At 46.8% G+C, this 27,216-nt stretch overlaps 1 protein-coding gene across 1 annotated transcript in view; it reads right to left on the bottom strand.

The window, feature by feature from the left end:
* Positions 1 to 27,216, bottom strand: part of SOS2 (SOS Ras/Rho guanine nucleotide exchange factor 2) — a 77,580-nt gene that overhangs the window by 41,599 nt on the left and 8,765 nt on the right. The window contains exons 2-6 of the mRNA XM_048486129.1: positions 26,526 to 26,651; positions 23,622 to 23,753; positions 20,761 to 20,925; positions 19,578 to 19,781; positions 6,129 to 6,272 (exon numbers count right to left, since the gene is read on the bottom strand). Of these exons, the coding sequence (XP_048342086.1) occupies positions 6,129 to 6,272; positions 19,578 to 19,781; positions 20,761 to 20,925; positions 23,622 to 23,753; positions 26,526 to 26,651 (771 nt within the window). The remainder of the gene's footprint in view (positions 1 to 6,128; positions 6,273 to 19,577; positions 19,782 to 20,760; positions 20,926 to 23,621; positions 23,754 to 26,525; positions 26,652 to 27,216) is intronic.

Genomic DNA, 27,216 nt, shown 5'->3' on the forward strand with positions numbered 1-27,216 from the left:
AAGATTGGTAGCCAGAGATCGACTTCTCCTCCATCAATCTGTCCAAGCCCCTTTTTAAAGCTCTCCAGGTGAGTGGCCGTCACCACCTCCTGTGGCAGCATATTCCAGACACCAATCACACGTTGCGTGAAGAAGTGTTTCCTTTGATTAGTCCTAATTCTTCCCCCCAGCATTTTCAATGAATGCCCCCTGGTTCTAGTATGGTGAGAAAGAGAGAAAAATGTCTCTCTGTCGACATTTTCTACCCCATGCGTAATTTTACAGACTTCGATCCTGTCCCCCCTCAGCCGCCTCCTCTCCAAACGAAAGAGCCCCAAACGCTGCAGCCGCTCCTCATATTCACAGTGCATTAATGGCAGACGGACAGAAAAACTGCAAATCACACAGCAGGTCTGGGAATTTCCGGGGTTTCTTGTATGCAGGATATCGTTAATCCTTAGGAAGAGGACCTGGGATAATGCTGGATAATATCCACCTAACATCAACATTATCAGATTGGGGGGGGGGGGGGGGAAAGATACCAACTGGATATTGGGGATTTTATTTTTTTACAATAAGAGCACCCATGGTTGAAAGGATAATATGCCACGTTAGGGACAGACAGGCACATCCAATAAGAAACCTACCCTCGGAAACATATAAAACAAACTGGAAATTGTGGACAAAACCTATTTCTAAGGTCAATGATATATCCATTTTGACGGTTGAATATTAAAGGGAAAACTCAATCAAACTATATTGTTATAGATATTAAGGATTAATAGTAATATTATAGTGTATATATAGTATATAGTATAGATCAGTGGTGGCGAACCTATGGCACGGGTGCCAGAGGTGGCACTCAGAGCCCTCTCTGTGGGCACTCACAAACAGAGTGCCCCCCTCCCCCCATCTAGGCTGGCGTGTGCCACTGGGCCCGATTATTAGCATTAAACCTAAGACCTAGTTTTGGGGAAGCAATGTAGGTAACCCTGTTAAGCGCTGTTAAACCCCACTGATTTTCATGTGAAGAACTAAAGCGCAATCATGGAAGTAAGCTCGGTTGCTGGCAATGGGGCTTGCTTCTGAGTAAACCATCCTAGGGTCGTGAGTCACCCGTTGGAAGAGTTGCACGGTTGCTTCAAAGCAAAGCCACCAACTACCACCAAGCTTACTCCTGAGTAATGCATGCCTCGGAGCCAAACGTTTTTTTCTAAACTAAAACCTCAGTATTCAGGTTAAATTGCCGTATTGACACTTTGTGATAAATAAGTGGGTCTGGGGTTACAATTTGGGCACTCGGTCTTGAAAAGGTTCACCATCACTGGTATATATATATTGTTATATATTATAGTGTGTGTGTGTGTGTGTGTGTGTGTATAGTTATATATAGTTATATAGTTATATAGTTATATATATTAAGGATTAATAGTAATATTATAGTATGACTGAAGGAGAAGTCATGTAGGATATTGAAATATATTAGACAGTAACAGATATGGAGTTATTAACAATGGAAAATAACACAGATCTTAAAATCTTAAGATACAGAAATAATCTATGCATATTTTCTTTAAAAATCTTAAAATGTAAAGGAGAATATGCAACATAGATACAATAATAGACTTATTGCCCAAACCTGTTTGATTAATGTTAAAACTGTGGCCTGTAGGGCAAAAAAATTCACATGATTCAAATGAACTGCAAATTATGACAGATTCCTTTGCTGTTTCGGAAGCTTCCTGTGTGATTAAATGAATTATTCAAACTCAGAAAGCCCAGTTTACAAGGGCTTAATCCAGATGGAGTACCAAACCACAGTTTGGAGACTGAGAATGCCCCCATGAGCTCACACGTTCCCTCTTCCCACCCTGCAAGCCTCTCATTCATTTCCTGGTTTTCACTGACATCAGTTTGACCACAGCATCTAAACAGACAAACTACAGTTACCACTGATCTCTAAACCAGTTTACAAACCTGCTTTACACTTGGTTTGGAGGCAAGGCAGTAACAGCTCCGACAACATGACAAACCACATTCAGAAAAAAAAAGGAGAAAGTGTCACTCTTGGATTAGAATGGAGCGGGGGTGAAAACCTACAGAGCTGCACAAATCTACAATAATATATTTATTCAAAAGATTTCTATGCCACCTTTCCATCCAAACAGATAGCCTTTAAAACAGAGTACATGTAAGATTCTTGAAAAATTCAACATGAACATTTTACGCAAACACACACATATAGCACAACCATAGAAGAGGGTCAATACGGTTACTGGGGGGGATGCCAAACATAACAATAAAAATGTGATGGTACTAATGAAAAGGCCCTTTCTTGGGTTGCCACACGTCTAAGTCTCAGCTACACTGGAGTTTCTCAGCTACCAAACCACCGTTTGGCACCACTTCTGAACCGCACCATAGTTTACATTTTCAGTATTTGCCCCGTATTTTAAGAAAGGTTGAAGATGGAGTTTCGTCTTTCACAGATTATTTGTCTTTCAAAAGCGCTCCTCCGTGTCACATTTAAAGAACCTAACAGAGCATTTCAGAAGCACGATGGAAGACAACTTGGGGACAAGAAAAAGAATCATAGCTAACGATCTTTGCTCTTCCCTGCAACCACCCAGTCCTTCAGAAGCAAAGGGCCAAAAGGCAGACATCATGGAAACAGGCCTGTGACACAAGTTTGTCCTTTTTAGCTGTCAAATTATTAATTCCATGTTTCACTGGAAGTTTGCCTACTCCCCACTGGTAACCTCCGGGAATCCATCCTTATTGGTTACATTTTTATTCCCGTCTCCCAAGGAGCTCAGAGAAGCAAACACAGTTCACACACCTTCCATTTTATCCTCTCAAGGTCACCCTGTGAACTACATGGCTGACCCAGATTCAAACCCAGCTCTCCCTAATCCAACACTCTAATTACGGCATCACTGGCTCTCTTCTATTCTCTCTCTAACGTCTACTCCTGACCTAAACATCCCATAGTTTTGAGAACCACCTGGGAGCCAACGTGGTGCAGTAGTTAAGAGCAGGTGAATTCTAATCTGAAGAACCGGCTTTGATTCCCCACTGCTCCACATGAGTGGCGGAGGCTTATCTGGTGAACCAGATGTGTTTCCGCACTCCTACATTCCTGCTGGGTGAACTTGGGCTAGTCACAGTTCTCTCCGAACTCTCTCAGCCCCACCTGCCTCACGGGGTGTTTGTTGTGGGGGAGAGGAGGGGAAAGGAGCTTGTAAGCCACCTTGAGTCTCTATACAGGAGAGAAAGGTGGGGTATAAATCCAAACTACAACTCCTCCTACTACAACTCCTATCTATTGAGGAGGAACTTTCTCCCTTCATCTAATTCTGTCTCTCCAATGGCCTGTGTGATACTCCTATTTTATCTCTCGCCGCCATCTTGAACTCGAGTCCAAGACTGAACTTCTCATGTTTCTCCCTCAGTCGCCTTCTCCTTTCATATATTCCGTATCCGATGGCGCTATCACCCTTTTATCGCGCAGAGCTGGCACACGGCGCTGGCTTTTATCTCTGACCTTTCCCTCTCATGAGCTCTACAGGTCTACTCTATGGCTACTGTGGAATCACTCCTCCTTTTACAACTGTGCTAAAATGTGCTCCTGTCTCTCTGTCATGTTGGTAAAAGTTCAGTGTTCTGGTTGTCTCTCACAATTGCAGCCTTGTCTCCATTCACCTTCTGACAGATTCGTCATGGGAGCTGCTGCCAGAATTACTCATCTACCTGGAATTCTCCTGAAACCTCTATACTGGCTTGGCTGGCTCCTGGATCCAACCCAAACTCTTAAACCCTTACCTTCAAAGCCCTTCATGATCCCCACCCCCACCCCGGTTCTGTTTTCATATCTCCGACTTGATGGCCCTTGGGGTATCTTCCAACTCTATGATTCTATTGTTCCTCCAACTCATAAGAAGAGCTCTGCTGGATCAGACCGGTGGAAGAGCTCTGCTGAATTGGATCCTGCTCACACAGGGACCAACCTGTTCCTCTGGAGGGTCAACAACGGGGCAGAGAGGCCGAGGCCTTCGCAAGAACATCAGAAGAGCACTGCTGGACCAGACTGGTGGTCCATCTAGGTCAGCAACCTGCTCATGGTGACCAACCCATTCCTCTGGAGGTCCCAAAGAGTACAGAGGATGAGACCTCCTTCTGACATTGCCTTCTAACCCTGGGATTGAGAGGTTTACTGCCTCTGAATGTGGTTTACATAGAGGTTTACTGTCTACTGCCTGTAGGCACCATTGGCCAGTAGTCACTGATATACCTCTCCCCCATGGATCTGTGGAGCCCCCTTTTAAAACTTGCGGCCCTCACCACATCCTCTGGCAGCTAATCCCACATTTCAACCACTCACGGTGCAAAGAAGTATTTCCTTTTGTCTGTCCTGACTCTAATGCCCTCAGCTTCGCTGGATGCTTCACCACCTTCAGCCTCCTGGAGGACTTCAACTCCCTCAAATGATTCTGCCCTTTCCCCTTCACGGTCTGTTTTGCTTGGAACTGTCTCTCAGAATACCTGTGCGCCACAAAATCTCTCATTGTCATGTACTGCCATGCACCGACGGGACGCGCTTTGTAGGAATGTTCTACTACTGTGTTTCCTCGAAAATAAGACAGTGTCTTATATTAATTTTTCCTCCCAAAGATGCGCTATGTCTTATTTTCAGGGGATGTCTTATTTTTCTGTGTTCTGTTCGTTGGGCATGCTTCCAAACAAAAACTTTGCTACGCCTTACTATCAGGGGATGCCTTCTATTTCGCACTTCAGCAAAACCTCTACTACGTCTTATTTTCAGGGGATGTCTTATATTCGGGGAAACAGGGTATGAACATGAATTGTATTTACCTCACTGTGATCCCAGGAAATTGCGGGAAAGAACCTATCATCAACACTGAGGAATGCCTCCATGATACAGGCATAGAACCAGGGAGATGGTTCATCCACTTGGACATTCAATGTTTGGATGCTCAATTTGGACTATAGGTTTTGAAGAATATTTCCTTCCCCATGCACTCTGGGTTCACATTGCATGTCTATCCATTTCCACATGTACATTACATTTGCACTGCCTCTTTGCATTGTCATCTAAAACTATTTGGAACATTACTGTAGCCTATGGTATAGTTTATGCTTCTGAAGATGCCAGCCAAAGATGCAGGTGAAACATTGGGAGCTAATGAGAGCCAGGGTGGTATAGTGGTTAAGAGCAGTGGAGAAACAGGTTTGAGTCCCCACTCCTCCACACGAGCGGCTGACTCTAATCTGGTGACCCAGATTTGTTTCCCCACTCCTACAAATGAAGCCTGCTGGGTGACCTTGGCCTAGTCCAGTGGTGGCGAACCTATGGCACAGGTGCCAGAGGTGGCACTCAGAGCCCTCTCTGTGGGCACACACACACAGAGTTCGTAATGTGGGGGGAATTGCCCCCCCCACACACACACACACATCTAGCCTGGCCTGGGCTGCTGGACTTGATGTGCCTGCACCTCAGTGACAGGGAGGACTCGGCTGGCAGGCCTGGTGCCTGGGCTCCAGGTGGCTCCTGCCCGGGGGGGCGGGGCCGGACAGAGGCGGCAGAGATGCTAGAGAGGCACAGAGCGGCGCATGTGGGACTTGCTGGAGGCTACAGCAGGCTGGCTCCTGCTCGAGGGGGTTATTCAGGTTAAATTGCCGCGTTGGCACTTTGCGATAAATAAGTGGGTTTTGGGTTGCAATTTGGGCACTCGGTCTCAAAAAGGTTCGCCATCACTGGCCTAGTCAGTTAGCTCCAAACTCTCTGAGCCCTACCTACCTCACTAGGTGTCTGTGGTTGGGAGAGGAAGGAGAAAGAGTTTATGAGCCGTCTCGGGTCTCCTTACAGGAGAGAACAGTGGGGTACAAATCCAAACTTTTCTTTCATTACTAACCAAAAAGTGGGTGTTTTAAAATTTAAAAAAGAGAAACAAAAAAACACCCCTTCCTCCACTGTAAGAGAAGACAAACATTCAAATTCAACAAGAACTCTGCAGTAGTCACGGTTGCTAGTGGGCCAACATGAAGGAGAAACCTGCTCAGAATCAAGTTCAATTCTACCGCATGCCACTTACTCCCAGGAAAGCGTTGTTTGGCTGCAGCCAACTCACCTCCGCCAGATCCTCAAAACAGCTGCCAGCAAGAGGGTGGGGGCTGCTTTCGTCAGTCATCTCCACGGTGTCCTCGATCAGCCCCAACAGCTTCACCGTCAACTCGTGGATGTCTGTGATGTTGCTAAATATCATGTCCACATCCTGAAACAAGAGAGCCCTTTTGAGTAAAGCCTCATTCAAATATTCAACTGCTGCGTAACAAGGACGGAAGAAACAGTGGGGGATGTTTCAGGCTGTGAGGTTATTTTCAGTTGCATGATACTATCCCAGTTTAGTGGTTAAGACCAGTGGACTCTAATCTGGAGAACTGGGTTTGATTCCCCACTCCTCCACGCGAGTGGTGGACTCTGATCTGGTGAACTGGATTTATTTCCCTGCTCCTCCACATGAAGCCTGCTGGGTGACCTTGGGCTAGTCCCAATCCTCTCCAAACTCTCTCAGCCCCACCTGCCTCACAAGGTGCCTGTGGTGGTGAGAGAAAGGGAAAGGAGTTCGTAAGGCACTTTGAGACTCTTCTACTTCTTCCTCCTTCCTCTCATCCCATCATCAGGCGAAGATGTTTTTATTTAGAACAGCTTTTTAAACATCTGAAGCGACATTTTAGGTTTTATAGGTGCATTTAAGTGACTTTTAAACGGTATAGGAAGATTCTAGGATTTCACTGTAATTTATTGCATTTCATTTGGTTTTATTGTTGTTAGTTTTGTTGCATTTTACTGCACTTTGTAAGCTGCCTTGAATATGGCTACAGAAAGGCTTTTTAGTGAAATACTTTTTAGTGAATAGATAAATAAAGTCTAACCGTCTGAATGTTGCGGACATTATCTTTCTATAGGAGGCTGCCATCTCCTATAGAAAGACAATCTCTGCAATACACAGCTGATTAGCCATTAAACCATGACAGTATATGAGCTCAGGAGGACCATTTGCTTCAAGGACTATCAACTTCCAAAAACCTAGTTTATCAGCAAAAGAGAACTCTCTGTGCAGCAATACCCAATTTACAGAAGAAGAAGAAGAGTTTGGATTTATATCCCCCCTTTCTCTCCTGCAGGAGACTCAAAGGAGCTTACAATCTCCTTGCCCTTCCCCCCTCACAACAAACACCCTGTGAGGTGGGTGGGGCTGAGAGAGCTCAGAAGAGCTGTGACTAGCCCAAGGTCACCCAGCTGGCGTTTGTGGGAGTGCACAGGCTAATCTGAATTCCCCAGATAAGCCTCCACAGCTCAGGCAGCAGAGCGGGGAATCGAACCCGGTTCCTCCAGATTAGATACATGAGCTCTTAACCTCCTACACCACTGCTGCTCTCCCTACAGAGGCTCTGGACAGCCTGCAGACGCAATGCACAGGGACACTCCCCTGTGCTCACGCACAACTTCTCATTGTGTCACAAAGAACTTCCTGATGGGTGGGCCTCCACTCTAAAAACCACAATCTCTCGAACAGATTCTAGCCCAGTAGCACCTTACAGACCTACAAGATCCTTGGGGTATTTATTTATATTTATATCTCATTCTCCCTGTTGCAGCACGCTCAGAGTGGCTACCAATATGTTTGTGGAAAATGCAAAACAATTATAGAAAATAAAACAACAAAAACATCCCACAAATGGTATAGAACCCCAATACAACTAGCCTACATGATCAAAGGACTAAGCCCAAAATGTTGGCACTGTGGAGAAAAAGGAGCATATTATACTCATATGTGGATAGATTGTAAAGTGGTAAAAAAGTTTTGGGAGAATATTTTGAAATATGTAGAACAGTTAGTAAAAGTAAAAATTGATGTAAACAATGATTCATTAATTGTGGGGATAATAGATGATATAAGAGTGAACAGAAATTTGGAACCAATGCATAAAATAATGATTAGAGCAGCACACACGGTGTTGGCGTTGGGCTGGAAAGATAACAAGAAATGGACAGTCTCAAAATGGTTGGAATATATTTGGGAACAAATTCAGTTAGAGATTTTTGAGAGACTGGCAAAAAATACACTACGGCAAGAGAAACTAGAAGATATTTAGAGGCGTGATGACCGCATGGTGACTTGCCTGCCTGGTGCGAAGGTTGCGGATGTCACGCTTCGTCTAGATAGGCTTTTAGACAGTGCTGGGGTGGAGTCAGCAGTTGTGGTCCACATTGGCACCAACGACATTGGGAAATGTAGCCGGGAGGTTCTGGAAGCTAAATTTAGGCTGCTAGGAAACAGGTTGAAGTCCAGGACCTCCAAGGTGGCATTCTCAGAAATGCTACCCGTTCCACGCGCAGGGCGAGCTAGGCAAGCGGAGATACAGGGTCTCAATGCGTGGATGAGAAGGTGGTGTAAGGCAGAGGGTTTCAGATTTGTCAGGAACTGGGGAATCTTTTGGGACAAGGTAGGCCTGTACAAGGCCAGGGCCAGGCTTCATCTTAAGCAAAGAGGAACCAGAGCTGCTGGCGCTCAACATTAAAAAGGTGGCAGAACAGCTTTTAAACTGATCACTGGGGGAAAGCCCGACCCAGGAACTGAGGTGACTTAGGTTCGGAATACAGTATCTATGGGGATGCAGACAGAGAGGGAGGTTTTTTCTAAATCAACCACATACAAGCGAAGAACATAGCAATGTGCATGTGACAAGGAATAGTCAATACACAAGACTTGAGGGTAAAAACACATCAATCCCAGCTTAGGGACAGAGACAGGGTATACAGGTGTCTCTATGCTAATAGTAGACACTTTCAACCTAGAATGGGGGGAGCTAGAGTACAGAGTTTTGAAGGAGGACTTTGATATAGTGGGCATTATTACAGAACCTTGGTGGAATGAGGAAAACCAGTGGGATGCTGTTATACCAGAACACAGGCTCTATAGGAAGAGGATAGGACAGGGCGCATTAGGGGGTGGAGTTGCCCTTTACATCAAAGAGAGCATAGTATCACATAAAATAGACAATGCAAGGGGAGCTGGTTCCCCTACAGAATCACTGTGGATATCAATACCAGGTGTGAAGGACAGTTTAATATTAGGAATATATTATCGTCCCCCTGACCCAGGCGTAGGGAACCTGCGGCTCTCCAGATGTTCAGGAACTACAATTCCCATCAGCCCCTACCAGCATGGCCAATTGGTCATGCTGACAGAGGCTGATGGGAATTGTAGTTCCTGAACATCTGGAGAGCCGCAGGTTCCCTACCCCTGCCCTGACCAAAGTGCACAAGAGGATTCTGAGATGGAAAAAGAAATTAGAGAGGCCAACAAAAACAAAAATGTAGTGGTAAAGGGTGATTTTAACTATCCCCATATAAACTGGAAAAATGCATGTTCAGGTCATAGTAAGGAGAGAGCATTCCTGGATATGCTAAATGACTGTGGCTTAGAGCAGATGGTTGCGGAACCAACCAGGGGAGAGGTGATCCTAGATCTAATTCTATGTGGGACTCAGGACCTGGTGCAGGAAGTCAGTGTTGTTGAGCCGATAGGGAACAGCGACCACAATGCACAATAAAATTCAGTATCTCAGCATGCGAACAAGTGGCAACTACTAATGTAGTTACATTAAGCCTTCAGGAAGGGACATTTCTCAAAGATGAGGGGGGATAGTGCGCGGGAAGCTGAAAGGAGAAAATCAAAGAGAGTCAAAAACTGGCTCCAGGATAGCTTGGAGGTTATTTAAAAAACACAGTAATAAAAGCTCAGCTGGAATGTGTTCCACAGGTTAGAAAAGGCAGCACCCAGTCCAAAAGAAAGCCACCATCATTTAACAAAGAGAGGTTGAGGAAATTATCAGAAAAAAAAGAAATGTGTTTTGGAAAATGGAAGTCAAGTTTGGCTGATGAAGGGAATATGAGAGGGAACACAAATGGTGGCAAAAGAGAAGCTGAAGTTAGCTGTAGGGGAGGCAAAAAAGGATTATGAGGAACGCATGGCTAGAACATCAAGACCAGCAAACAAACAGTTCTTCAAATTTTCAAAAGCAGGAAGCCAGCAAAGAGGCGGTAGGCCCGTTAGATGACAAAGGAACAAAGGGTGTGCTAAAAGATGGTGGAGATTGCAGAGAAGCTGAATGAATTCTTTGCATCTGTCTTCACCCAAGAGGAGGTGAGGAACATTCCTGCACCTGAACCAAGCTGCTTAGGAAGAATTTGAGGAACTAGTGAAGATAGTGGTAGACAAAGGAAGAAGTTCACAGCCATTGATAAACTAAATGTTACCTAGTCCCCTGGCCCAGATTGCATTCACCAGAGAGTTCTTAAAGAGCTCAAGCATGGGGATTGCTGATCTTCTCACTTTAATATGCAACTTGTCCACCGAATCTGCCTCCATCACAGGAAGACTGGAAGATGGAAAATGTCGCAATCTTTAAGAAGGGATCTAAGGGGGATGGGAAATTACAGAACCAGTCAGTTTGACATCTGTTCCTGGTAAAGTGGTAGAATCTATCTGTTAAAGATATAAAATTATAAAGCATGTAGAAAAGCAAAGACCTGCTGAGAAAGAGTCCAGCATGGCTTTTGCAGAGGCAAATCCTGTCTTACAGAGCTTACTGGAACCTTTGAGAAGGAGGTGTAAACAGGCATGTGGACAGGGGTGAAACCCGGTGTGGACATTGTCTACCCGGATTTCCAAAAGGCTTTTGACAGAAGTTCCTCACCAGAGACTGTTGAGAAAGCACTCAGCAATGAAAGGAATAAGAGGGGAAGTCCTCCTATGGATTAAAAACTGATTTAACAGGAAACAAAGAGTGGAGTGTAAATGGGAAGTTCTCACAATGGAGAGATGTCAGGTGAGGTGTCCCCAGAAGGATCCGTTTTGGGACCAGTGCTCTTTAACCTATTCATAAATGACCTGGAAACAGGGGTGGGTGGCGTGGTGTAGAAGTTTGCAGATGATACTAAATTATGTAGAGGTGGTGAGAACCACAAAGGATTCTGAAGAGCTCCAAAGGACCTTGATAAATTAGGTGGGAGTGGAGCTCAGAAATGGCAAATGCACAGTTCAATGTAGCAAAATGTAAAATTGATGCACATAGGGGCAAAAAATCAAAACTACGCATGCGCTACAGGGGTCAGTGCTATCAGTCACAGACCAGGAAAGGGATTTAAAGCGTCTTAGTTGATAGTTCCATGGGAATGTCAACTCAATGCATGGCAACTGTGAAAAAGGCAAACTCACTATGCTGGGGATCGTGGGAAAGGAATTGAGAATAGTACACCAAGATTGTCGTTGCCCTTATATAAAGCAATTAGTGCGACCGCACTTGGAGTACTGTGTCCAGTTCACAATTGCATACATCTCAAAAAAAGGATATTGAGGAGATAGAAAAAAAAGTGCAGAGAAGGGCAACAAAGGATGATTGAGGGACTGGAGCACCTTCCCTATGAGGAGAGGCTACAGCGTTTAGGACTCTCTTTGGATTTGGAGAGGAGGCTGACTGAGGGGGGGGGATATAGTTAGAGTCTACAGAATTATGCATGGGGTAGAGATCGTTGACAGAGAGAAATTTTTCTCTCTTTCTCACAATACTAGAACCAGGGGGCATTCATTGAAAATGCTGGGGGGAAGAATTAGGACTAATAAAAGGAAACACTTCTTCACGCAACGTGTGATTGGTGTTTGGAATATGCTGCCACAGGAGGTGGTGATGGCCACTCACCTGGAGAGCTTTAAAAGGGGCTTGGACAGATTTATGGAGGAGAAGTCGATTTATGGCTACCAATCTTGATCCTCTTTGATCTGAGATTGCAAATGCCTTAACAGACCAGGTGATCGGGAGCAACAGCCGCAGAAGGCCATTGCGTTCACATCCTACATGTGAGCTCCCAAAGGCACCTGGTGGGCCACTGCGAGTAGCAGAGAGCTGGACTAGATGGACTTTGGTCTGATCCAGCTGGCTTGTTCTTATGTTCTTATATTATGAAGCTATGGACATTGGATGAAAAATGGATGGAAGAAGCCGGATTTAACGAAGAACTATGGAACAAGAGAACAAGAAGAATGAACCTTCTGCTGATTGCTTGAAATAATCAATGGAAAAGAGGTGGGAGGGGGGTGAAAAAGGAAAAATGTATAGTTGGAACAAACATATTGAATGTAACAAATATAATAATGTTGTGGCGTTCTCCCTCTCGCTCCTGCAGTCTGGGCTGACAAGCCGTCCCACCGTCCCTCTCCGAGGTGTTAGTCTCCTCGTCTGTACCCCCGGTCTTTGGGGCTTGTAAAGTAGTCAGCTGCCTGAACCACAGGGTGCCTGTGGAGGGAGGAGGGGAAGCCTCTCCCCTCCTGCCAGAGGCTCGCTCTATTCGCGGTTGGGGTCCTCAGCCCCTCCTATGGAGGTGCGCCGGTCACCACGTCCAGTCTCCCTTTCCCCCCTTGCCTCCCTTCGCTCCCCTGCTCCTCCGCCGCTCTCTCTCCCTCCTCTCTCACTCGCGTCTCTGCTCTCCCTCTTTCCTCCTTCTCCTGCTCGTCAGTTCTCTCTCTCTCCTCTCTCACACGCTTCTCTGTTCTCGCTCTCTCCTCTCTCTATCCCTTGTGACCCTCTCCCCACGCTCCTTCGCTCTCCTTCCCTCGGCTCCCGCAAAACCCTCCCACGACCAGTTGCGGCCAGCCTCGCCCTCCCGTCTCCTCGTCCCTTATCAAGCCTCGCCAGGGCGACAGGGGCGTTCCCCGCCTCGCTCTCACGCCGGCCGCGTCCAGCCGCCGGCTTGACAAGCCGCAGCTGCGCCGCTCTGCGGCCGTCTCCCGGCCGGCCCGAAACCCTGCAGGTGTTTCCTCAGTCGGGCCGGTCGCTGCTGGGTCCCGCTGCCGGCCCCGCCTCCCGGCTGTCCAAGTCTGGGGCGAGCCGGCGCAGCGACCCCCAGACACATATTTTATACAATAATTTTTAAAACAAAAAACAAAAAAATCCCACAATAAAATCTGACATGGCGTACCAACTAACCAGGGTGGAATGATTTAAAATAACATCTCATCTCCTATACCATGCATCGAGCAAAAATAGGTAAACCAGGGGAAGGGGAAAGAGAGGAGGGAAAAGGAAGGGATAACAAGGGACAGAAGGAAGGAGGAGGAGGAGGAGGAGGAGTTTGGATTTATACACCCCTGTTCTCTCCTGTAAGGAGACTCAAAGGGGTTTACAATCCCCTTTCCCTTTCCCCCCCCCCTCCCCGACAAACACCCTGTGAGGTGGGTGGAACTGAGAGATCTCCAAAGTACTGTGACTACTAGCCCAAGGTCACCCAGCTGGCATGTATTGGAGTGCATAGGCTAATCTGGGTCACCAGATAAACCTCCACAGCTCAAGTGGCAGAGCGGGGAATCAAACCCAGATCTCCAGATTAGAGTGCACCTGCTCTTAACCACTATACCATGGGAGGGGAAAAAGACAACAGGGAGGAGGAAAATTGCGGGAAGGCAAAGCAGGCAAGGGAAGGTAGGGGAAGGGAGGTCAGCGTCTGCTAACTGTAGCCCAAAGTGAATGACTATTCTATTTAGGACAATTATGAAGAGTTCTTTTCCAACCTGAACCTTATAATGGAACACACTGATAATAACCAGTTGGAAGGATGAAAGAGGGCAAAAAATAAATAAAACCAGCACCAAATATGCAACAGCCTTTGGAAAGTTACATATGCTCTGCACAGACTGTGGCCATATAGTGAGCAAGATGTCCAAATTCTACTTTGTATGAGTGTTGGAAAATGTACAGGAGCAGCAGCAGTAGCATAGGAGGTTAGGAGCTCATGTATCTAATCTGGAGGAACCGGGTTCGATTCCCCGCTCTGCTGCCTGAGCTGTGGAGGCTGATCTGGGGAATTCAGATTAGTCTGAGCACTCCCACAAACGCCATCTGGGTGACCTTGGGCTAGTCACAGCTTCTCGGAGCTCTCTCAGCCCCACCCACCTCACAGGGTGTTTGTTGTGAGGGGGGAAGGGCAAGGAGATTGTAAGCCCCTTTGAGTCTCCTGCAGGAGAGAAAGGGGGGATATAAATCCAAAACTCTTCTAAATACATTTGGCAGAGAGGTATGTCGCTGCCCTCAATAAAGGCCTGGCAGAACAAGCTCCGTCTTCCAGACCCTGCAGAATTTAGACAAGTCCCGTGGGCCCTGGTCTCATTGGACAGGGCATTCGAAGACAGCCAGTCAATTTTCAAGCCAGGGATCACTAGCCAGTTATTAGCAGAGTGCAATGCACTCTGGGGGACATGTTGGGAGAGGCAGTCTCTCAGAAATGATGCTCCCAGACCATTAAGGGCTTTAAAAGTTAATGCAAAAACCTGAATCGGATTCAGGACTCCATCTGGAGCAAATGCAGCTGATACAGCACTGCTCGAATATGAGGTTTTGAGAGTCAAAGATCCTTTTGCTAAGTCTAATGAAGGGAGACTGGACTCCTGAAAGAGGCTGGACTGGACTTCCCTCTGTGATACACCTCTGAAGATGCCGGCCACAGATGCAGGTGAAACGTTAAGAACAAAATCCACCAGACCACGGCCACACAGCCCGGAAAACCCACAACAACCAGTTGAATCCGGCCATGAAAGCCTTCCACAATACACTGACCCTAACCGTTCTGCTGCGGACCAACACGGCCACCCTCGCAAAAAATCTCTCAAACGGAACGTTCAATTCCGTTAATACTGTAACTGGAATGTTGTCGGCATATTCCTGGTTTGATGGTTTGTTTTTCAATATTTTGTACATTTTTCAGGGGTTGCAGAAGCTTTTTTGGGGGTAAAAGGTCTCTTTGCGTTTGCAGTATCAGCTCAAGGGAGCTTTGAAGAGATGCCATGTTGAAGAGGGAGCAAGCTTGTTTTCTGATGCCTCAGAGACTAGGACACAGAGTAATGGATTCAAGGTGCAGGAAAAGAGACTCCACCTAAACATTAGGAAGAACTTTTTGACGGCAAGGGCTGTTAGACAGTGGAATTCACTGTCTTGGAGGGTTGTGGAGTCTCCTTCTTTGAAGGTTTTAAAACAGAGGCTAGATCAGGGGTGGCCAGCCTATGGTGCTCCAGATGTTCAAGGACTACAATTCCCATCAGCCCTTGCCAGCATGGCCAATGCTGGCAGGGCCTGATGGAAATTGTAGTCCATGAATATCTGGAGTGCCATAGGTTGGCCACCCCTGGGCTAGATGAACATATGCCAGGAGTGCTTTGATTGTGTGTTCCTGCATTGCAGGCGGTTGGACTCGATGGCCCTTGGGGTCTCTTCCAACGCTATGATTCTATGTACTCTTGAGCTTGTAAGCCCTTCCCTGCAGCTTGAAGTTGTATCACTGAAACACTCTTTTACCACTTCTCCTGCCATGTGTGAAAACCAGGCAGCAGAGACTCGCAACTGCTGATGTGAAACCACACCACTTTGTGGTTTTACATTTACAGAAATGGATACGGCCACGATCTCTTCTTCTCATGTTTCAAAGGGAAATGACTCCTCTTTGCCCGCACAATAACACGCGGACAGCATATCCCAATTTGCCTGGAGTGCAAGTGAGACCCAGAAGGGTCGGACCTTATTTAATAAAAGCATCAAAATCTTTTTCTTTTACACCCTGCGGCGATGTGGGTTTTCCTCCAAAAAATGAAGCAAACGTTCTCCAGAGTCCCCCAAACAGCATAATTTGATATAATGCTTTATATTTTGACTTATATTTCGTAAACAATTCTTTTTTTAAAAAAAAACTATGAAAATTCAAAACTTTATGTGAAAATTCATGTTTTTGGGAAATCGCTGTCGAAAGTTAAAGACAATTCGGCACAGACTTTACATACCGTATATACTCATGTATAAGTCGAATTTTTCGGCACATTTTTAATGCTGAAAAAGCTCCCCTCGACTTATATGCGGGTCATTAAAAATTTTTGTGTGTTTTTACTTTGCTGGCCAGCAGGGGGCGCAGTTTTTATGCTAGTGGCACCAGATTTTCAGGGTACCCTCAGAGGACACTCATGATGATACCAGCCAAGTTTGGTAAACTTTGGTTCAGGGGGTCCAAAGTTATGAACCCCCAAAGGAGGTCCCCCCATTCCCCATTGTTTTCAATGGGAGCTATTAGTAGACGGGGCTACCCTTTGAGGGTCCATAACTTTGGACCCTCTGGACCAAATTCACCAATCCTCTGGCTGGTCTCTCATCCAGGAGAGTCTCTTTATGATACCAGCCAGGTTTGGTGAAGTTTGGGTCAGGGGATCCAAAGTTATTGACCCCCAAAGGGGGTGCCCCATCCCCCATTGTTTACAATGGAAGCGAACTGTAGATTTTCCATTTCTGATAATATCCCTCTTAAAATCTAAGTTGGGTTACATTTGGACATACAGATGATGATGAGGAATCCAGTTCTGAAGGGTTTTAACTTTTGTGTTTTAGCTTGGTTGCTGGTTGAGCTAAGGTTTTTGTACTTTTAAAGTTATTGTTGAGACCATATTGTTCTGGTTGACCCTCTTTTCCACTTACAGAGCCAGTTTACTGTTTTTCTTTGAAATAAATATTCAAAAACATTTAACCTACTGAAGCCTCAATTGATGTAATTTTATTGGTATCTATTTTTATTTTTGAAATTTACCAGCTGCTGCTGCATTTCCCACCCTCGACTTACACGCGAGTCAATAAGTTTTCCCAGTTTTTTGTGGTAAAATTAGGTGCCTCGACTTATATGCGGGTCGACTTATACACGAGTATATACGGTAACTTAAATTTAAGAAGAAAACTGAAGGTTGACACACTAATTTTAGCACAGCCCAAGAATTGTGCACGAGAAGCCACAGATATATCAAAAATAAATTTTAACTCTCTTTCACAGAGGTTGTTGGAGTACCTCTGTTTCCGTGACATTTCCTACTAGTTCTGCATGAGATTGGCCGCAGAAGGCCATTGCTTTCACCTCCTGCACGTGAGCTCCCAAAGGCACCTGGTGGGCCACTGCGAGTAGCAGAGAGCTGGACTAGATGGACTCTGGTCTGATCCAGCTGGCTTGTTCTTATGTTCTTATAATAACCCTTCCGCCACAGAAGAGACATAAAAACAAGGTTGCAGTTTTTGTTTTGATTTGACCTAGGCAGCCAATCAGGTGATTTCATAACATCACTGGGATTAATATATATGTATTTGTGAGTTTACTTCCCTCCCTCTTCCAATTAATAAATCTATAAAACATGCGTGTTTTCTCTCACCCAGTGCCTGGGGCTAATCACCTGTAAAACATTAATTACAACTTTGTAACCGGAAAGCGTGCCTAGAATTGTGTTGCTAATGGCTTCTCTCCGTTCTTTTCAGCTTTATGACGCAACATTTCCTTAGAAAAAGAAAAAATTCTATGGGAAAAGAAAGCACTGGGAAAATTTCCACCCCGAATCTCTGAACCTCTGTCAGTAAATAAAATATTCAAATTATCCGTTCACAAAAAGGTCTCAGTTTGTTTCTGAAGGTAATTGGGCTTGGAATTCTGTTTAGTTTGCAACATTTCCAAAAACTGGTAGCAGTAGCTGAAACTGGTTCCTTCTCTGTCTATTCTTGTTCCAGAATAGCACAAAGACATCACCAGAGAGAAACTATACTCTCCTTGAAGCAACTTAAAAGTTCTCCGTAAGGAAGAAAATAAAATAATAAATGTTTTATATAAAATACATAAACAGGTTATGAAACTCTCTCTCTTCTTTCTCTTAGATCCTCCCATGCTGTAGCATATCAGAGTGGAGAGCCAGCGTGGTGTAGTGGTTAAGAGAAGGTGCACTCTAATCTGGAGGAACTGGGTTTGATTCCCTGCTCTGCCACTTGAGCTGTGGAGCAGGGGTCCCCAAACTTTTTAAACAGGGGGCCAGTTCACTGTCCCTCAGACTGTTGGAGGGCCGGACTAAAAAAAACTATGAACAAATTCCTATGCACAAATGATTGTAAAATGTTTGATTTCACCTTTCAGCCTTTCTGTCATGGTCTATTTTTAGAACAGTGACCAAAGTATGTCAAGTGCAGGGTGGGCTCCAAATATTGTTGGGGAGGCTGTGGAATACCTTCCCCTGTAAAAAAAAAAAGCAGAACTTTCCCACAATAAGAAGCATTCCATCTAACCCAGGATCAAGGTATCTTCCTGGGTTCTTTCCTCCCTAGCAGCCAGCGATTACATGCCAGCCTGGCTACAGATGCCAATGGGAAGTGAGGCGGAACCAGAAAGCCTGAGAGCAACACATGGAGTGGCCGGCGAGAGGGAAGAAGTGGAGCAGAAGCGTTGCCACATGTAAGGTTTCAACTCTGGGTCAGAAAATTCATGGAGATTTAGAGGGGTGCCATCCATGTAATTACTGCAATCAACTTGGCCCGTTGGGGCCGGTTCCTCCTCTCCCTCGAGCCCCCACTGCACATGAATGGAGCCATCGCCGCCATGCCTGGCGGGCCGGATAAATGCCTTCAGGGGGCCACATCTGGCCCCCGGGCCGTAGTTTGGGGACCCCTGCTGTGGAGGCTTATTTAGTGAACCAGATTAGCCTGTGCACTCCAACGCTTGCCAGCTGGGTGACTTTGGGCTAGTCACAGTTCTTCGGAGCTCTTTCAGCCCCACCCATCTCACAGGGTGTTTGTTGTGGGGGAGGGGGAAGGGAAAGGAGTTCGTAAGTCCCTTTGAGTCTCCTTACAGGAGAGAAAGGGGGGATATAAATCCAAACTCTTCTTCTTCATATCAGGCAACAAGTGGAACTAGAGAAATGTCACAAGGGGATTCAGGCTGGGAAGAACCACCAAGCTCTGGCAAAAGGAAGGCATTACAAGGAGATCAGCCACACCTGCCAGCAAATCTTTGAACAGTACCAGGCCATCTTGCGACGTCTGGCTCCTGATATGCTTCCAATTCAGGCTTTCAGAAACAGCGAGAGCTGATACTCCGCCAGACCCCTATTTGACAGAAGTCTGGGTTTTTCCTCCCCTTGAATCTCTCTTTACTTACATTTTTCTGCTTCCTTTTGTTCGTGGCTCTCCCCCGTCCCTTCCCTTCCCCATCTCCATCTCTCCTTAACTAAACACTTCTTCACACAACGTGTGATTGGTGTTTGGAATATGCTGCCACAGGAGGTGGTGATGGCCACTAACCTGGATAGCTTTAAAAAGGGCTTGGACAGATTGATGGAGGAGAAGTCAATCTAAGGCTACCAATCTTGATCCTCCTTGATCTCAGATTGCACATGCCTTAGCAGACCAGGTGCTCAGGAGCAACAGCCACAGAAGGCCATTGCTTTCACCTCCTGCAGGTGAGCTCCCAAAGGCACCTGGTGGGCCACTGCGAGTAGCAGAGTGCTGGACTAGATGGACTCTGGTCTGATCCAGCAGGCTAGTTCTTATGTTCTTAAAAACAGCCCCAGCTGTAAAGCTGTTTCTGCAAACATAAAGATCTGCAATTCATAGCCAGAGGTTGTCAGTTACACTAATTACGCCTTAAAGTGCACAAAACGTAGCGAGTGTGGCAAGGGCTGACTTACACAAGACGTGAACAACTTCCTGTTAGATAGGAAAGCAGCTCGAAATACTTTTATGATAAGATTCAGCTCCCGCAGGTACTGCCTTTCGTCCGCAATTTCTGTCCTGACGATCTCATAGTAGTTCAGTTCACCAGAAGAAGAGGGCTCGTCTTCACAGAGAGAAACCAAGCCAATGTCATCCTGATCAAACATATCCATCAGCACCTAAGAACCGAGCAGAAGTCACGTGACAAATATGGAGTTGCCACCTAGTTGAGAACAAACCCATTCAGCACAGAAAGGAAGGCTTGTAATATTTTGCGGAGGGAAGTATTTACAAAAACCTTCGGGTGTACTCTAGTAGTGCCAACGCAAGCCTTGATAATAAAACTGCAAGGATTGTCATGCCCTTATACAAAGCAGTGGTGCGACCGCACTTGGAGTACTGTGTTCAGTTCTGGTCGCCACATCTCAAAAAGGATATCGAAGAGATAGAAAAAGTGCAGAGAAGGGCAACGAGGATGATTGAGGGACTGGAGCACCTTCCTTATGAGGAGAGGCTGCAGCATTTGGGACTCTTTAGTTTGGAGAGGGAGAACATCTGAGGGGATATGATTGAAGTCTATAAAATTATGCATGGGGTAGAAAATGTTAGAGAGAAATTTTTCTCTCTTTCTCACAATACTAGAACCAGGGGGCATCCATTGAAAATGCTGGGGGGAAGAATTAGGACTAATAAAAGGAAACACTTCTTCACACAACGTGTGATTGGTGTTTGGAATATCCTGCCACAGGAGGTGGTGATGGCCACTAACCTGGATAGCTTTAAAAAGGGCTTGGACAGATTGATGGAGGAGAAGTCAATCTATGGCTACCAATCTTGATCCTCCTTGATCTCAGATTGGAAATGCCCTAGCAGACCAGGTGCTCGGGAGCAGCAGCAGCAGCAGCAGGCCATTGCTTTCACCTCCTGCACGTGAGCTCCCAAAGGCACCTGGTGGGCCACTGCGAGTAGCAGAGAGCTGGACTAGATGGACTCTGGTCTGATCCAGCAGGCTAGTTCTTATGTTCTTATGTTCTTACAAAGAAATGAAACTAGGCATTTTTAAAAAACAGAGATACTAGGGATGAGTTATTCAGCATCAACAAGCGGCTTCAATGCACCCAAAGTGCTCGTTCACACAGGGTATCGGGGATTTCTTACCTTGTCGGCGCACATGGATACTTTAATGTCTTGTTGGGAGATCTCAAAGTGACGTATGTTGGAGACATAGTTGCCAGCCAATTTTAAGATGTCCGCTGAGATATATTCCAAGACAGCCACAATGTAAAGGGATACCTGATAATCTATTTTGTAACCAAGAACTTCCTGAAAGTTAACAGGAAAAGGACAAGTTCAAGGCTGGATGGGAAAGGCAACGGCATCAACATGTATTTCAAGCATGTCTGTGAAAGAAGCAGCAGCCAAGAATGAATTCTAGCATCCATCGGCGACGCCTACTGCTACCATAAAACATATTCCAGCCTGCCCACTGTAGTTATTTGGGAATGGAATACAGCCGTTTCAACTTGCAACACTCCTCTCTCTCTACCAGAAAGACCTTTTCTGTTCTCCTAGAGCTCCCTACCCATATCCCACCCTATTGGGAAGGGTGGGATATAAATAAATAAAGGGAGGGAGGGAGGGAGGGAGGGAGGGAGGGAGGGAGGAGGGAGGGAGGGAGGAGGGAGGGAGGGAGGGAGGGAGGGAGGAGGAAGGAAGGAAGGAAGGAAGGAAGGAAGGAAGGAAGCAGGGAGGGGGAAGGAGGAAGCAAGGAAGGAAGGAAGGAGGGAGGAAGGAAAGGAAGGAAGGAAGGAAGGAAGGAAGGAAGGAAGGAAGGAAGGAAGGAAGGAAGGAAGGAAGGAAGGAAGGAAGGAAGGAAGGAAGGAGGGAGGGTGGGTGGGTGGGTGGGTGGGTGGGTTCAGGCAGGAGTAACTCCGCAAAACTGCAAAAAGAAATTCTGTTAAACAGCCTCTGGCTGACTGATGTTTTATTGATGTTGCTTTTCTGAATCACACGTGTTGTTTAGACTATTTTTATCTACTGGCTATTGTGGGTTTTCCGGGCCCTGTGGCTGGGGTTTGGCAGTTTTCACTCCTAACATTTCGCCCGCCTCTACAGCGGGCATCTTCAGAGGCCTGTCATAGTGAAATGTTTTTCTGAAACATATCTTAGCGTGGCCAGCCTCTGAAGATGCCGGTCACTGATGCGGACGAAACGTTAGGAGCAAAACTACCAGACAACGGCCACGCTAGCTGTGAAAACCTTCAACAGCATATTTTTATTTACTTCATTTATGCCAGTGTGGTGTAGTGCCTAGGGCCGTGGTGGCGAACCTTTGGCACTCCAGATGTTATGGACTACAATTCCCATCAGCCATTGCCAACTGGCCATGCTGGCAGGGGCTGATGGGAATTGTAGTCCATGACATCTGGAGTGCCAAAGGTTTGCCACCACGGGCCTAGGGTATTGGGCTAGGATCGGGGGGACTCAAGTTCAAATCCCCGCTCTGGGATGGAAGCTTGCCGGGTGACCTCGGGCCAGGCACGTACTCTGAGCCTAACCTACCTCACAGGGTTGTAGTAAGGATAACATGGAGGAGAGGAGAAGAATGTAAGTCACTTTGGACCCCACCTGGGAGGAAGGCTAGATATAGACAAATTATATCCTACTCTTCTATCCAATGTAGACACAAAGCAGCTTACACAATTCTTCTTTCCCCCATTTTATGCTTAAAAACCCATGAAATAGGTTTAACCCAGGGTCACATATCAAGCTTCCATGGCAGAGTAGGAATTCGAACCCGGTTCTCTCTGATTCTAGCCCCATATTCTAATTGTTACAAAGCTGACTTTGAGTGCCGCTGTACAAGAGAGAACACACACATGTGAATGATTAAACCAAACCAATTAAAATAAAATAAAGGCACTTCCGGCAACCGTAGAGCACTACAACTGAGGCCTCCAGCACATTTACAAGACCAACATGGGATGCACCTACCACTCTGAGCCAGCGTGGTGTAGTGGTTAAGAGCAGGTACACTCTAATCTGGAGGAACCGGGTTTGATTCCCCGCTCTGCCACTTGAGCTGTGGAGGTTTATCTGGGGAACTAGATTAGCCTGCTCACTCCAACACACGCTAATTGGGTGACCTTGGGCTAGTCACAGTTCTTGGGAGCTCTCAGCCCCACCCACCTCACAGGGCGTTTGTTGTGGGGTGGGGGGAGAGGAGATTGTCAGCCCCTTTGAGTCTCCTTACAGGAGAGAAAGGGGGGATATAAATCTAACTCTTCTTCTTCACTCTGCCTCTTTAGCAATGGGATCACAGGACTTGAGGCTTTAGAGTGAATGGGGGACTCGCTGCCAAAGATTCATTTTATTCGCAGCTCCTATGAATAACTGCAAATCACTTCTTATGCGTGAGGGATCCTGCTTAGGACCGAGAGAAGGATTTCTTTCCAACTTCCTCTTTTCATGTTTCACTTTCTCCATCCGAATATGAAGCAGCAGGCAGTTTCTTGTAAAAACCGTTGAGCAAGTAGGAGCACGAACGCGGCCGAGGGAGTCGGCAGCGATTTTTCTCCACTTTCTCGTGACACATGCCGAAGGACACCCAGCTACTGACAGCTACTTCACAGAGCCAGCATGGAGCAGGGGATAAGGCACCCAACTACGATATGTGGGTCCCAGATTCGAATCCCCCCTCTGCCTTGGAAGCCTGCTGGGTGACCCTGGGCCAGCCACACACTCTGCAGTCTGGCCTACCTGACAGGGTTGTTGAGAATTAAAAAATGGATAAAGGAGAGAACGTTGAAAGTCACTTTGGGTCCCCAATGGGGATAAAAGGAGGGTATAAATTAATAAAATAAGGGTTCCAGGGCTGGGCCCAGATATGTAAAACACATTCAGAGCTGAGTCTGATCACCCCAGATAGCCTGAATGGGGGAAATGGGCACATTTCAAGCATTTAAAACATTAATCAACTAGACTGTTCAAAATGGCCGACGTTCCTTGGTACAACACACCTTTAACAACGGATGTATTTTGTCCACAGGCAGCAGGAGAGGGCTTCTTCGTTTCCGCTTCTCGATAGCGGACTGCGCGTCAGCAATGGCCCACTTGTCAATTGGGTGAGGAAAGGTCTTTTGAACTCGTTCCTGCGCAGGTGTAAGCAAGAAACTTGAAAATACTTAGCGGACTTTCAAATAAAATACAAGGCAGACAGACAGTTTCATTTGGTCGTCAGAGTGGCCCTGGACAAATTTCTTCCAGTTCCACTCCAACCCAAGGACCAAACAACTTTTTCCTTTTGAACCAGGTATCCCCTTCTGTCCCACCCTTCCTTCAAACCCCTTCCTTCAAGCCGCTCCTCAAAACTTTCCCAAACTTTCCCTATGCCAGTGGGAAGAACCATAGCACAGTTGACTAAGCAGCGCATGCAAAGAAAATGTCTATTCCAGTGGTGGCGAACCTATGGCACGGGTGCTAGAGGTGGCACTCAGAGCCCTCTCTGTGGGCACGCGCACACACACACACCACATCTAGGCTGGCCTGGACTGCTGGGCTCGATTATTAGCATTACACCTAAGACCTAGTTTTGGGGAAGCAGTGTAGGTAGCCCTGTTAAGTGTTGTTAAACCCCACTGATTTTCATGTGCTGAACTAAAACACGTTCCTTTACCTGGGAGTAAGCTCAGTTGCTGGCAATGGGGCTTGCTTCTGCGTAAACCCTCCTAGGGCCGTGATTCACCCGTTGGAAGAGTTGCACGGTTGCTTCAAAGCAAAGCCACCAACTACCACCAAGCTTACTCCCGAGTAACGCGCACCTTGAAGCCAACTGGTTTTTCTAAACTAAAACCTCAGTATTCAGGTTAAATTGCCGTGTTGGCACTTTGCGATAAATAAGCGAGTTTGGGGTTGCAGTTTGGGCACTCGGTCTCGAAAAGGTTCGCCATCGCTGGTCTATTCTGTATGTACATCCTTCCACTTGTTTTTAATTTTATCTGATTGCTATCCGACCCTTTCCCCAACCAAAGTCAGGCCCAGAGCAGCTAACAACCAGAAAAACGCATTCATCTCAGGCACCAGCAAAGAAATTTGTCCTCCCTCTGTTTTGTCCCAGGAAAGTGCAGCTAATCGTGCAGGACGCCAACCTCTCGAACACGTGACTCAGACCCTCGATCCATCAGGGTCAGTAATGTCTACTCAGGCAGGCAGTGGATCTCCGGGGCCTCAAGGAGAGGCCTTCCACTTTACCTGATGCCAGGCCCTTTAACTGGAGATGCCAAGGATTGAACCTGGAGCCTTCTGAAGGCCAAGCAGGTGCTCGCCCATTCAGCCACAGCCCCTCCTCAAACAAAGGATTCTCCTTCTACACACTACACCAGGGGTGGGCAATTATTTTTTCCATGGGGCCGCATAAGGAACAGAAAATATTGCGGAGGGCCGGGCCAAAAGGCTGAACTCAATTCTGCAGAATAGGGGCTGATAAGTGACAGACAGGTGCACAGATCAACTTGGAATCAGTGGCAACAGTTCTGCATACAACACTATTTGGCACAAAGAATCACAGGCCTAACCTACCTGCACAGTTGTCCACTGTGACAATCAAGCAAGTGGGGAGACTTAAGCCCCTTGACCTACTTTTTTCATCGATTGGTGCTTTTGAAAGTGAGTTCGCGCAGAAGCCGGGCAGCCAAGGCAACCGGGCTTCAAGTGGGTTTTCAAAGGCTCTCGCCCCCCCCAGCAAGGCAGGGGGGCCAGTCAGGGTCATCCGGTGGGCCGGATGTGGCCCGCGGGCCGTGTAATGCCCAGGTCTGCACTACACGCTGATGCCAGACAATGCAAGCTTCCCGCAGAAAGCCGTGCTTGGACTAGAAATGTGGGCAGTAAAGGTTATAAAATACATAAAGAAAAAGAAGAAGAGTTTGGATTTATAGCCCACCTTTCTCTCCTGTAAGGAGACTCAAGGTGGCTTACAAGCTCCTTTCCCTTCCTCTGCTGTACTGGTTAGGAGCAGGTGCACTGTAATCTGGAGAATCGGGTTTGATTCCCCGCTCTGCCACTTGAGCTGTGGAGGCTTATCTGGTGAACCAGATTAGCTTGAACACTCCAACACATGCCAGCTGGGTGACCTTGGGCTAGTCACAGCACTTCGGAGTTCTCTAGTCACAACACTTCGGAGCAGCAGTGGCATAGGAGGTTAAGAGCTTGTGTATCTAATCTGGAGGAACCGGGTTTGATTCCCAGGTCTGCCGCCTGAGCTGTGGAGGCTTATCTGGGGAATTCAGATTAGCCTGGGCACTCCCACACACGCCAGCTGGGTGACCTTGGGCTAGTCACAGCTTCTCGGAGCTCTCTCAGCCCCACCTACCTCACAGGGTGTTTGTTGTGAGGGGGGAAGGGCAAGGAGATTGTAAGCCCCTTTGAGTCTCCTTACAGGAGAGAAAGGGGGGATATAAATCCAAACTCTTCTTCTTCTTCTTCTCCCCATGACAGACACCTTGTGAGGCAGGTGGGGCTGAGAGAGTCCTGAGAGAACTGTGACTAGCCCAAGGCCACCCCTCAGGAATGCCGAAACACATCTGTTTCACCAGATAAGCCTCTGCCACTCAGGTGGAAGAGCGGGGAATCAAACCTGATCCTCCAGATTAGGACAAGGTACTATCCCTTTTTAAAAGCAGGCTTAGCACATGCAGCTGCAAATGCGCCAAGAGAGCAGGCTATCTGGTATCTTTGTCCTCTGTGCCGGGAAACAAGAGTTCTCCCTCTGCCGCCCCCCCCCCCCCCCCCCCCCCGCAGGGCTGGCTCCCTGTCCTTATTCAGCCTGGATTCCAGTAGAAGCTGGTTCAGTTCCTCTTTCTCCCACCAGACATTGTTTTGCAAGGAAACACCTGTCCTGCTCTTCGGCGGGCTTTGTCGGTTCGTACCTCCACATCTTGAAAAGTCCGTGGCTGCGCGATGCATAGCTTGTTCAGCAGCTGCAGGATCAGCTCCTCGATGTAGTAGAGGGAATCTTCCTTGGCCGACAGGTTGGGGTGGACTTGCTGCTGAACCTAGACAAAGAGGTTTTTTGTTTTAAATGGCCAGATGTCGGAAACAGGCAGAGATTCGGACACTCAGCGTGGGCTGCTTGCCATTTCGAAACGGCCTTACTTGGCCGGCATGCCCCAAATCAAACACCAGAAAACGAACACTGCTGTAAAGCAACAAGGACAATTTCACTACATAGACTGATATTTATTTATTTATTTATTTATTATATTTATATACCGCCTTCCCCAGGAGGGCTCAGGGCGGTGAACAGGAATATACGAATAGAGCACAAAATAAAATCAATAAATCTCAAATAATTAAATAGATCATAATAAAATGGCTCTATACACTTTAAATCATTTAAACCCCATTAAAAGCAGCGTATTGGTACCAAAGTACAATGAATAATACAATAAGAGGCGACCTACTAACCAATCCCCTAAAAGAGGGGAGGGATGGCAGGATCCACAAATGTTAACGGGAGGGGGGGCCATCAGCGGCCAGCCTCCCCAAAGGCCCTGCGGAACTCGTTGAGATCCCGCAGGGCCCGCACAGCTGGAGGGAGAGCGTTCCACCAGGCGGGGG

Source organism: Sphaerodactylus townsendi, linkage group LG02 (assembly GCF_021028975.2).
Source record: "Sphaerodactylus townsendi isolate TG3544 linkage group LG02, MPM_Stown_v2.3, whole genome shotgun sequence".
Lineage (NCBI taxonomy): Eukaryota > Metazoa > Chordata > Lepidosauria > Squamata > Sphaerodactylidae > Sphaerodactylus > Sphaerodactylus townsendi.